Raw genomic sequence first — 13,534 nt, forward strand, 5'->3', positions numbered from 1 at the left:
CTACAATTGTAAACAAAATTGGATTGAGTATATTTAGAGTCTGCTTGACAAAGTTTAGTCCCACTTGATGCTCAATACCACTAAAATCTAGCTTTGCTCGTATAATTCTCTTAAAGATCTAGAATATCAAAGAGTAAATAAGATTGTTTCAGTTTTGAGAGACAACGTGGATCAATCCATCTTTCATGAAAAGATGCCTATACTTTTCAGATTTGGCCAATTCCCAACGGTTAACAATCATGCATAGTATAAATTCTTACCTGAATAAGCTAAGATGGCCTCTCCTTAGTATTAGGTCTGGCTAGAATGGACTTGGTCAGATGGTGATATATTAACACTACCTCCAGTGTATATGATGTTATCAAGAGCATAAAGGATGTACCACATCATGGATCACATCATTTAGAACTGAATGATGGATCTAGATGGTGATTAGTTTATAATTGAAATATAAAATACATTATAGTGACAGTAGATAGTCTTCCCTTCCTATGCAGAATTGGTTTGCAATTAGAACAAAGCAGCCACCTTCGAGGTTAACATGGTTATTAAAGCTTGCCATATCTCCCTTGCTTTGCCTGTAGGTCCGAAATATATTTCAATGCCAACATATGGTGGCATACTAAAGAACTATAATTATAAATTATAAGGAAGCTCTAGGATATTAAGGTAGGGAATACTATACAATAACCCACATTAGATCGTAGAGAAATTTGGATTGTGAAAATGGTGATAATTGATGATAAATTATTCTATAGATATAGCAAATTATTTGGCAAATAACTATTGTGGGAATCATCCTCTAAATAGAACTTCCGTACAAGATCAATTGTGAAAACTAGTTTGGATTTTAGAAAGATCTCTAAACAAATAATAGAAATTAAAAATTAAAAAAAAAAGACCTAAAAGAAAAATAAACATTCATAGAAACAAAGATTTACGTAGTTCAACAATAGCCTACATGGGTGATGGTGTGGAAAAAATTTCACTAATCAAATATGGAGATCACAAAATAGGCAAAAAGTCACTTTCACAAAACTCAAACCCCAAATACACACAAAAACCTCTCCAATATACAGAGTTTAAGGATTCAGCTAAAGAGAAGTTTTTCTACTCTGTAATCATTGCACAGCACTGCAGCCCTCTCTTTAGTTAAAGCAACATATATATAAAAGTTGTCAAAGTCAAATAGAACTCCTAGCTATGTTGAATTTTCAAGATCATGCTCCAGATGATTCCCAAAGACTTCAATCAAACCGTGTGGCCAAATAACCTCCTAGATAGTTTCAATGATAGCCATGTATTCCACTTCACTGGTTAATAATACAATAGTTGACTGCAGTATCAACCTCCAACTCACTGGAGGTCAACCTCTAGCTTCAGAGTAGAACAAAGATTATCCAGATCTTCTCCAGCATAGTCTGAATCAACATATCCAGCTAAATGTCTTCCAACAGATTCATCTCTCAAACTTCAAACCCAAATCAGCATTCCCAAAATACATCTCAAGATCCATTAACTTGTGAATGACCATTATCCTAATCTTGCACATAGCAACTAGATTCCACATTGACAGCTTGAGAAATGTTGGGCCGAGGATGAATGCATACTACTGCATATGCAAGGCTGCCAACCAAGCCAACCAAATCTGTATTAGAGCTTCTGCTATCACAACAATAACATCACAAGGTACACAAAAACACACAAAAGACATTTCTTGATGTTCTACAATTCAATGGTTAAACCGAATGACAAAGGATAAGGCATTAATTAACACTAGTTATTCTTTTACAAGTAAAATATGACGTAAAAACAGTAACAATGACAGAAGGTATACCTTTAGTATCTAAGTCAGGTCTTAGAGAACTCATTCTGTTGTTGTGGCAGATGAGGTTACCTATTTTCCAGATTGGAGGCTTATATACATGCAGCAATGATTCCTCTACTGACCAATACACTTCAAATTCAGATGCAATTGCCATTAGCTTTTGATGTTTTCCAAGATATCAGCCCAACGAATTGAAAAGCAGAACAGCACTAATGAATGAGTATCAGCAATTGACATCAGCTTTCGGCAAGTGAAGTTTAAATTTAGTTGAGATTGTAGCAAATCAGACAACTTCGGGACCTGTATAAACAAATATTCAACATAAATTTAATCAGGAGAAGAATATAATAAAATGTGCTAGTGGATGCTTTGGGTTACAAGATACAGTAACACAGTTATTAATAGCAAAGCTTAAAGCTCAAAATGTTGACTAGGCATAAAGTTGTTCGGTCTTGTTTAGAAATTAGCAGCTATCACAGCTTCTTTTTGGGGTAGACTGTAAAATTAGTAATGCAAGACATTTTAGATTTAGCATTCATGCTAGTATGTTCTATCTTTTTCCAAGAAAACTGCATATTGACTTGTAAAAAAAAAAAATGAAAACTGTATACTGTATCATGTTTCAACTTATCACTGACAGTGAGGCTTTTAGTGTAGGAGCTACAACTGAAATTGGATTAAAACACAGTAAGATATTTTAGTCATGACTGACTTCATTGATGGAAATTTTAAGTCATATTTCTGAGTAATACAATCAATTCTAAACCTAATGGTACTAATTGAATAATTGCAAATAAGAGTCAGATTACAGAGATATATGTTCATTGCCTTACCCACGCAGTGTAGGCTAGTTATTTTAGAACTTTTGAATGAACTAGATCGCCCAAGCAGCATATCCTCTTAGTTAAGACAGCAAGACCGATGAGAAGAGAAGACTGTAACAGACAAGTGAAACTCAATTAAGAGAAGCTAGTATTATAAAATGTAATATGGCTTACCAAAAATTGTGTGAACTTGATATCAGACATAAAATTAAATTTGCTAGTGGGTTGTTTAGGCTACAAGATAAAGTAACAGAGTTATTAATAGTAAAGCTTAAGTCTCAATATATTGACCAGGCATAAAGTTGTCCAGCCTTGATTAGCAATTAGCAACTATCACTGCAAAGTTAGTTTATGTAAGCAATTTAGATTTAGCTTTCATACATGTATGTTCTATCTTTTTCAAGGAAAACTACATACTGTATCTTGCTTCAACTATTCATTGACAATAAGGTTTTTAGGGTAGGAACTACAACTTTTTTTTTTTTTAATAAGTAATAAACTTTATTGAGACCAAAATAGAATCACCTGAAGTATACAGTTCGTTATTAAAATTATATAATAGCACAGTAAGATATTTTTGTCATGACAGACTTAAGTAATAGAGGTTTTTAGCTCATATTTCTGAGTAATACAATTAATTAATTTTTTTTAAATGGTACTAATTGATTGCAAATAAGAGTCAACTTACAGAAACATATGTTCATTACCATATCCAGTCACTGTAGGCTAGTATCCTTCAAACTCTTGTATGAATTGGAGCACCCAAACGGGTTGGCCACTCAGTTAAGATAACAAGATTGACAAGAACAGAAGGCTGTAACAGACATGTAAAAATTCATAAATGAAGCTAGTATGTTAAATTTATCTGGCAAAGATATGTAGAAGTGATTTTCTGTGGAACAATTTTGACAATCAATCAAGCTTGCAAGATGGCTAACCATCAAATTCATACCTTAGCAACCATTGAAGTGTTGTAGTCACTAGAACAAAGGGCTCTAAGTGAGGCCATAATAACAGAATAAGATTTGATAGGTGGATGAACTGTTAGGAATCTGTGTAGCTAATTTTGGTTAGCATTGTAAACAATCAATTTCAAGGAATCTAACCAACTTATTCACAAGTAACGTAGCTTACCAAAATGCAGAAATTTAAAAAGCTTTTAAGAAGCCACCATAGTCATGAATATGTGTAGCTTCTCAAGTGGCAAGTTCATTGTAATTGTACCAGCCCAATTGAAACAAGAATATGCCATCCTGCCACACTGTTGGAGTATGTCATGGATCTTGCCCTCTTCTAATTGGTTAGGGGAGTCATCAAAATCTTTTGGGAGAGTGGCCATTCACTGTTTTTATATCCATAATCATACATGACTTAATGTGTAAAACTTTCAGATCATTTCTGAGTAACAAAATGAAATTTTAAAGCAAATGGTAATTTTTGAATAATAGCCAATAAAAGTTATATATGTCCATTACCTTATCTGCTTACTATTAAGAACTGTTCTTCCAACACATTCATGAATTGAAGCATCCAAACCAATTGGCCCTTATGTTAAGGAAAAGCTTACAAGAAGAGAAGAACAAAACTGACATTAATTAAAGCTAGAAAGATATGAAGAAGAAATTATTTGGGCAGATATATACCTTAGAGTGCAGTAAAGTTCAGATTTTGATGAAAAAAGAGGTCCCTAGGTTAACCAACCATAACCCAGAAAAAAATAAGATTCAATGGGTGGATGACATACTGGAATTCAGTTTATTAGAAAAGATCCACTGCTAAGTACACAGGAGATAGAAGAAACCATGGTGTAAAAGCTGGAAAACTTGGACTCACTTCATATTTTGTTGGTTGACAAAGGTAGTAGTGCTATCATGTACAGTAAACTTGTAAACATTTGCAGATATAGATGCAATATTAGTCCAATTGGCCAGCAACCAGAAATTTCACACAGGTTAAAACGAAGATGGCTTACCAAAAATTTGGGACTTGATATCAGACATAAAATGAAAAGATGCTCTCTTTTGACTTGAATCTCAAGTTGTTCCTCTTTCTTGGGGACATTAAACATGTCATTTACAGACAAGTCAAATGATAGAATTTCACAGCGCTTTGCTCAAATCCTTTGTCAGCTGTTTGAAGTTTGAAGGTAATGAAATAGATTGAGAGCCTGTTGATCAAATGTGACCTTTTATTGGAACATTGAAAAATAACTGGCAACTTTAAATTAACGAGGCATTCCACCACATCCAGTGCTGGTAGAAATTCTGGCTTCTTGCAACTGTAAACAAACAGATGATGTATAAATGAAAGGTTCCCCAAATACAGAAGAAAAAAATTCCATTCTTTCTAATTCGTGGTTTTAGCTATTAATTATTATGCTGCTGTGTGTTAAAGTAGATGAGGCATAGACTTGAGGTAAGCATAAAATCCCTAAGCATTTAGCCTTGTCCAACAGAAATCCTATGTTCATTCCAATGCATAGATGATGCATAAGAAGAAATAAAAATGAGCAGAGTAGAAAAAGATAGATTAATAAAACCTTCAAGAATCCAACTTCAATGACAATCATAACATGTGCAGGGTCCTCAAGCTCTAACTGCCATCAATTTGCCACAAAAATTGAACCTAACAAAGAAGAATGAATTAAAGGTGGGCTATTAGAAGATAAAGTATGGTGCCCGACTTATTAAGTTCAATTATCTTCACAAACAAAGCCATCTTGTTCTATTTCATTTGAATCACAGTTTTTATAAATTCAAGAAATCTAGTAAGCACACAAAATAGAGAAATCTGAAGGTTACCTTTAGTTAATACGGACACCTCAGAAGAGAAGAATATGAGATTGGAGGAAACTCACAAATTTTAATTAACTTCAACAAGATAGGAATCAAATTAACACCCTGGCATTTCCAGCTATTTAACCACTCTGGCAGCAAACAGTACGAAATATTCAGCTTTTCTTGTAAAGTGAGCATTAGATGGTAGTAAATTCTAATAAATTTCCACCCACTTTGGCAGACCTTCCACTTAGCTAACAACAGAGAGCATCTCTATTGGCATGGATTGCACTTCTTCCATAATTTGCTCTAGAAATCAGCCATCTTGTTCCCTAAAATTCAGCTCTTCATGAAAGGAAGAGTTGCCCCCACAAGTCCAGCAAAGCGTTAAGATTGTCCGAAAATGATGATACCTTCACCTAGGAATATTATTAGGTGTCAAAGTTTTAATCAATTTGAATATTATTAGGTCTCTGCAAGAAGAATAGAGAATGCAGAGTACCACCAATGGATATATATATATATACACACACACACACACTACGCTTGCTGCTTTCACAAGGTTTAGCTAGAAAGATGTTGTCTTTAGCTTTCTTTTTCACTCACAAATTTTTTTAACCGTCGCAGATGTTATAAATCTTGATTTTAAAGATTAGATATCATGTATAGAATGCAATAGAAGCAAAGACACAGGAACTGGTTACCTATCAATAACGGTCAAAGCAGATGAATCAAATCTCCCCAAGTAGGATTCGAACCTACAACCAATCTGTTAACGTCGACCACTTTACCTGAACTTGTTTCTCACATTAACGCATTTCAGTTCTCTCCCCAGTTTATTAAAACCACGAAATAACCTACAGGCACATAAATTTATATCTCGTTCGTTAAAAAAACATGTTTACTAGAAAAGAAGAGGAGATAAGGTTTAGATGGAATTACCCCATTAGTTCTGTATAATTGGAATACGGGCAATGTTGGGCCATTTTTTCTGTGATTGGGGATGCTGAAAACTTTAATCTCTTGATCATCGTCTATTTGGGAAAGTGAAAAGAGGAATAAAGAAATTAGGGTTGACTATGAATAATAATATATATAATTTGTTCATTCAAAGGAGAGTATATGAGAAGAGGATTTGAGGTATCAGAAACCTTACATCAACATCGTTGGAATGTGGGCAATCTTGAACCACTCTTCCCCGCTTCCCTTTGCACATCTTTCCTCTAACTTGAAGCAACGCAAAATATGTAGTTCTTCTAATTTGATGAGGCGTGTTGTGGTTGTGGGCAGATACATCAGGTTCTTGCAGTCATAAATATAGAGTCCTTTAAGGAAAGAAAGGTTGCCCAACCACTCAGGTAAAGTTTCTATTCCTTCAAAATCTTCGATAACCAGAGTTTCAAGGGCAGTGAACTGTTGAATTTCGCCCGGGAGAGAGTTGAGTTTAGCCCACCCTCTCAATCTTAGATATTGGAGCGTCGTATGAGAGTGTTGGATGAAATTATTGAGACTGGGAAAAACATCCAGCTCCTCACAATACCCACCAATCTCCAATCTCTTCAAGCATTTAAATGGCCCCTCTGGCAGACGCGTGATGTTGCGGCAATTTTGAATTTCTAAACGGGTAAGAAAGCACAACTCTCCTAGATCTGGAAGTGATTTCAGATCAGGACAAGCACGTATATACAATTCTGAGAGAGACGTACATAATTGTAGCTGAGTTAGAACTTCAAAACCACACTCGTATATATCCAAGTAGCGTAGACCTTGTATACGTGGAAAACACCTCAGCTTAGGACAATCATGTATTGTCAGCTCCTCGAGGGAAATGAGGGGTTGCGAGGTATCCCATATATAACTCAGTTCCCCACAATCATATATCCAGAGTGATTGGATAGAGGTATAGAAAAGTTGCCCTAGCGCAAAAGTATGTCCTGACACTCTACAAATATCGGCGGACTTGAGCGTGGTAAGATTGCTGATAATCCTTTCCAAAGCGGTGTTGTTGACGTTTTTAATATTTAATTTCTGTAGAAATGGAAAATGACATGGGGCACCCTTCAGTTGTTCACAATTGTAAATGCTCAACTCCTCAAGGCAAGGAAACACTACACGTGCTGATGTCACCTCCAGTGCATCCTTCCACTCCACTAGTTTCTTCATACCCCGAAAAGTGAGCGTTCTTAATGCCGGAAACAATACATCACTGCGCATGCCGTAAAACTCAACTCCAATACATGTCACGTCATCCATTCCCTTTATTTCAAGAGCCTTAAGGCAAGGTAGATGGCCGAGGGTGGGAACTTGTTCACAATTTTCGCAGTATTCTAAATTTATCTGGATCAAATAGTCAAAATGCGACGACATCCATGAGGGGAATTTCTTTCCACTAAAACCATCAATTTTTAAGGATTTCAAATTTTCATGAGGACAGAGGCCTTCCAACACTTCTTCGTCATTACAATGGTTGACCTTTCTCTCTGCATAAAGACTCCAGTAAAATGTTACCTGGTTCATTTTCGCCTTTATTGCTAAATTTGCACTTCTAGCTTCTTCTTGATCTCTCACATTCTCTAGACGCCTAATGTCTAATTCTCCACTAAGTTGATTCAAGCATCCCAATTCCTTGATCTGCTCACCTGCATCTTGACCCACAATGAAAAATGACAATGTTCGTAGACATTTCAAATTCCCCATATCTTTTAGTGGTCGGTATTTATAATGACGATCAACATGCATATGCCTCAAGTTAACCAAAATTTTTAAATCTTTTGGAAGCTCTCTGAGACGATAGCAATCTTCAAGTCTTAAAGTTTGCAAATTGTAGAGCTTGGTGATGGAGTTTGGTAATTCTTCGATGTCAGCCCATGAGATGTGGAGAAGCCTCAAGTGTACCAAGCAACCAATTGAGTCTGATAACTCTGATATCCGACAAAATAATTTTAGAACACGCAAGCATTTAAAATCTGATAATATGTTTCCAAACATAGCATTTTCTGAAACAAGTGTGCGCATTCTCTGAACATGGTCATTTGAAAGTGGAATTTTTGATACTATTCCCCCATATTGGATTGATAAACGGCGTTCATGATTAATGTTATCCTGTACATGATTGATATTATCTTGTGAATCCTTCTTCAAAATCAAAGTATCAAATTTTGAAATTAAGAGGGCAAGATCATGTACCAAATCATGCATCTTACAGCTTTTAACATTATCATAATCATCCTTTTCCACGTCTTGGAACAAGGAATTTGTTAACAAGATATTAAAATACCTGTTACCAATATCCTCCATCACCGAACTATTTTCCTGAGATGGTTGGAGGAACCCTTCAGCCATCCAAAGCTGGATCAATTCTTCCTTTTTAATCTTATAATCTTTAGGAAAAATTGAACAATATGCAAAGCATTGTTTAATAGATGGTGATGGAAGATGATAGAAGCTCATTTTTAATATTGATAGCATTTGGCTACCCTCTACGGAATTCCAAATTTCATTTTTTTGAATTTCTATCCATTTACTTTTCTCTTTTTCACAATACATCATCCCTCCTAAGACTTTTGCAGCTAATGCGACCCCTCCACATTTTTTGGCAATATCCCTTCCAATAGCATCTAAATCTGGAGTTAGTGGAACTCCTTCATTAAAAGATACTTTTTTCTTGATTATGGACCAACATTCATCGTCTGAAAGTTTTTCCAATTTACACTTGAAAAGTGTTGTCCCCATGATTGCTGCCACCTTTTCACTACGGGTGGTTACAATAATGTTGTTTCCAATATTTGAAGTAATTCCCAACAAACAACTTCTTAAAGATTCCCATTTAAGTGACTCTTCATTCCATACATCATCAAGAACTAGAAGATATCTTCCTTCCTCCAACTCTTTTTTAAGTTTTTCAAGTATTGCATTGTTTGTTTCTAATAGACTTGAGTTACCGGTAAGTGATTCTAGAATGCCTCTTAAAATCTTTTTTTCATCAAAATCATCAGAGACACATACCCATATTTTCTTATTAAAATGACTCTTTACTAGCTCATGATTGTAGACCAGTTTTGCTAAAGTTGTTTTCCCCAAACCCGCCATTCCTACTATGGGAATCACTGAGAGTTTTTCACTGGTTGAATTTGTCACTAACTCCACTATTTCTGAAACATGGTCTTCCCTTCCTACAACTTCTGAATTATCAATAAAGCTGTTTGTCTCTCGGTTTAGCATAGTATCAAGATTAGCATTTATTGATTCGGCTCTAATAAGTCCAAATCTAATTGCTTCATCATTAACCCTTTTCAGTGAATCAGCAATAGTCTTAACTTTGTTGGCCATTTTGAAACGGAATGCAATGGGATTTGAAAATGAAAAGAAGAAGCATACCTTTCTCTTCATTTGGTTTCGGATCTCTACCTTTCGCCGAAGAAGCTCATAAGCAAGCTCATCTAGCACGTCATCAGCATCATAAGCAACTTTTTCAAGCCTCTGCAGCCAAAGCCTCACGCTCTCTTCTCCCACTTGCCTTTTCTCTGCATCAGCTAGCACAGCTTGAACCATCTCTACTGAGTCACGAAGCCGTGTCAGCTCATCCTTGAAGCCCCAAGCAAGGCCAATCTGGTCAGTAACCAGTGTTATCAGATTTCCTAGTATTCCCTTAGCAAATTCAGTAACGATAGCCTCAGCCATGTTTTCTTTGGTACTCAGGTAAGTCACAAATATGCTAGAAGTATTTGGGAAGTAGAGAAGAATTGTGACGATAAAGAATAGCAGTAACTATTTACGGAGTATTTATATTTATCCAAAAAGATGAAAAGCAACTACTATTATTTTTAGCAGGCAACTTTTGTCTTTCTTATATTTTTAGTGGGGAACTTTTTTTTTCACACGTCTTTCAAGTCCGTGTCTTTTTTCTAAAAGGATCTTTATGGGATGGGACATAACCATGTGCTGGGGCTTGTACATCATCCTTAAAGATTTGGTTAAATCTTAATATGCACTCATACATTTTTTTTTTTTTTTTAATGGATTATACTTATGCATGTTTAAAGGCACACAATAGTATATTATTTTTGAAAAAACTTTTATTGAAAATTGAAAAAATTTTGGCAACTTTTTCAATTATTGATAGAAAATTTTCAAAAACAGATTTGTTAATGTATACCTTAAGGGTATACATTAACCGGACTTTTTTAAAATTATGTATTAAAATTTTCTCTAAAGAAATATATATATATATATATATATATATGTATGTATGTATGTTTTGAAAACACAAATTCAGTTTAAAATGTGAAATCAAGAAATTTTAGATAAAATTGTGAAATTATCTGAGATCATATTTTAAGGACACTTTTAAAAAAGTGAGTATGCAATGTGTGCAACAGCAAATATGTAATAGTTATTACTGTTAAGATTTGAGATAAATATAGATATTTGATTATATTTAGGTAGACTCAAAAAGAATCTCTAAGCTGGTTATATATATATATATATATATATATATATATATATATATATATATATATATATATATATATATATATATATAAAATTAATTAATTAATGTTCTTAGGAAATTTATTAATGGACTATTTTTTTTTAATCCCAATTTGAGATTTATGTCTTAGTCCACTGCAGTGCTCTAAGTTAAGAGAGCTATTTAGTTCTAATTATGTTGTTTTATTTTTTATTTTTTATGGGAGTAATTATGTTGTGTTGCTATATTATCTCCACTGTCTTTAAATGTTGCACTTTCAACTCTCTCTCTCTCTCTCTCTAACAAATCAGTTCACAGGAAGAAAGCCAGTTGCCACTCCCCTTTTCCTGCCCCGGGGGGGGGGGGGGGAAGTGAATTACGTGGAATGTACTACCATTATCAAATTATTTACAAGTTGTAGTGGAGTTATTATGAAATTACATATTGTAGCTTCTCTAGGACTACTATATTATGAGTAATGCTAGAAATAAAAACTTTTTTACAAATTGTTAATGTGGTGAGTGGTTGTTGGTAAATAAAAAAGTGATGTTAATGGTTGTGACAATTGTTGTTAATTTTATATTATTAATTTTACTTGAAAACTTTACAAATTTTTATGACAATTAATATGATATGTGAATGTCAATAACCTATTAAATGTATTTTTGAATTACTTTTTGTGATTGGTGATATATCTTTGCAAGTCTCATGTTGTAAAATTTATAATATTCCTAATATCATTCATTTAAATACTTGTTTGTTATCTTCTTTAAGTGTCACTAATCACATTAATTTCTACATCATTTGTAAGTTTTTTTAGTAAAATTTGTTTTGTTCTTAGCATTTTTTCCAAAAATAAAAAACATATTATAAAATAAAAATAACAGAATTTTTTTATAAAAATTATGATATTAAATATTAGTTAAATATATATATTTTTGATAGGGAGTTAAATATTATTTAAGTGATAACATAAATGCCCCATTTAACTATATCGCCTTAGACCTCCAAACTTGTTGGGCCGCACTTGATATACTATGAACATCAAAACTTTTCAAGAAGCAATTCCAACATTTTAATTTTAAATTGTTATTTTAATATTCTAATGAATAATAAATTGGAAAATTTAGTAAAAAAAGATATGGGAGTTTAATGTGGTAAATAAGGAGTCAGTCTGTTATCATATTTAAAATTCCACGATAGCCTTATTAATTTATAATATCGTGGAGATTGAACAAAAGATTTGGAAACTATAGAGGTATTAGTATGCTAAAGACTAACATCAATAACTATATGCATAGGCGAAGCTAGGGGGGCGGGGGGCATGGCCAGGGACGGATTTATATATTGACTAAATTTTTTTTTAAAAAAATATTAGTATATTAATAGGTACTAATTTTAACAATTTTGTTCAATAAAATTACATTTTGTCCACTTTTAATAATGCTACCAATTCTTTTAAGAGTAATGTTATAGTTATACAATTTTTTACAACATTTTTACAAACTATTGAGGTAGCAAATTTTTATTGGTTCGCACACTTGCATCGCTTTTTTACTTATCAATAACCGCTCACCACATTAGCAATTTGTAAAAAAATTTGTAATTTTAGCATTTTTCACCTTTTAAAGGCCATAAAAATTATTGGATTAAATTGAAAAAAAAAATATACAAGTCCAGAAAAATTAGCCCAACAACAAAAATTACCAATAATAAAGCTAAAAAAAATTAAGCTCAATCAATCTATTTTACCCAAAATAAACAACTTTGCCATTTAAAAGGTTTTAAACAAAAATTCTTAGTGATAAAATAGTAGAGTCAAAGATTGGAGCTGTTGCATATAGCTAGCAGCAAAACCACCCCTCTAACTCCAAGTCCTGGCTCCGGCCCTGGTCATGGCCTCCTAGCTTTTTGCAATTTTCAACTATATATATATATAGTATTCAAATAAAAAAAAAATAAAAAAACACAAATTGTAGAAAAATGTAGTTATTAGCACCCAAAAATGTTAGAATTTAGGCCTTTAAGTCCTCAATCCTTTTGAATTAGTTCTGAACACAAGTTTTATACATTGTTTTGTTGTTTGAGTTTTGGATAACTCCTAAACAATTTTTTTTTTTTTTTTTTTTTTTTTATTTAGCTTAGCTCAGCTGGAAAACTTTTCAGGCTCTGCCACTGACTATATGGTCAATGAAGTAATATATAATACAGAAATAGCTGGCCACCATTTTCATATGAATCGCGCATCAACATCTCCAACTTCTATGTGTAATTTGTCTAAGGGCAACGGGAATATATGGATTCACATTGTGACAGAATCAATGCTAAATATTCAATCAAGACGGCTGACATATAATATAGAATAGCATACCACCATCTACCTGTGCGCTTCTGCGTCAACATCAATGTAACTTTTTCGTTTAATGGCCCATGCACAAATACATATAAAAAGATAATATTATTGCTCACACTGACACAGTCATACACAAACATTATATATAGCTTTTTAATTTGTTTAATGGCCACCATTATGCAAGTAGCACGAGATGTCAATTTGCACAACTTTATTAAGTTAGTCGGTTTGTCTCTTTTTATGTAGATGGATATCCTTTTCGAATATGGGCATTGCAGCAGG

General features: G+C 33.6%; 1 protein-coding gene across 25 annotated transcripts; it reads right to left on the bottom strand.

The window, feature by feature from the left end:
- Positions 1-969: 969 nt before the first annotated feature.
- LOC142631969 (putative disease resistance protein RGA1) lies at positions 970-10,179 on the bottom strand. 25 transcript variants are annotated; one of them, XM_075806363.1, is made up of 15 exons: positions 6,586-10,179; positions 6,372-6,463; positions 6,134-6,286; positions 5,454-5,848; positions 5,192-5,277; positions 4,625-4,930; positions 4,486-4,535; positions 4,296-4,339; positions 4,128-4,214; positions 3,787-3,994; positions 3,605-3,704; positions 3,360-3,466; positions 2,662-2,763; positions 1,838-2,128; positions 970-1,626 (listed from the first exon to the last, which is right to left on the bottom strand). In XM_075806363.1, exons 1-2 carry the CDS (start codon positions 10,107-10,109, stop codon positions 6,457-6,459), a joined length of 3,531 nt encoding a protein of 1,176 aa, XP_075662478.1. In that variant the 5' UTR covers positions 10,110-10,179; the 3' UTR covers positions 970-1,626; positions 1,838-2,128; positions 2,662-2,763; positions 3,360-3,466; positions 3,605-3,704; positions 3,787-3,994; positions 4,128-4,214; positions 4,296-4,339; positions 4,486-4,535; positions 4,625-4,930; positions 5,192-5,277; positions 5,454-5,848; positions 6,134-6,286; positions 6,372-6,456. The 25 variants fall into 25 exon arrangements, with proteins under 25 accessions (XP_075662478.1, XP_075662480.1, XP_075662476.1 ...); XM_075806365.1 differs by lacking the exon at positions 4,486-4,535; XM_075806361.1 differs by having other exon boundaries at positions 4,128-4,339.
- Between the last annotated feature and the right edge of the window lie 3,355 nt (positions 10,180-13,534).

The sequence above is a fragment of the Castanea sativa genome, chromosome 4 (assembly GCF_040712315.1).
Source record: "Castanea sativa cultivar Marrone di Chiusa Pesio chromosome 4, ASM4071231v1".
In the NCBI taxonomy this organism is placed as follows: domain Eukaryota; kingdom Viridiplantae; phylum Streptophyta; class Magnoliopsida; order Fagales; family Fagaceae; genus Castanea; species Castanea sativa.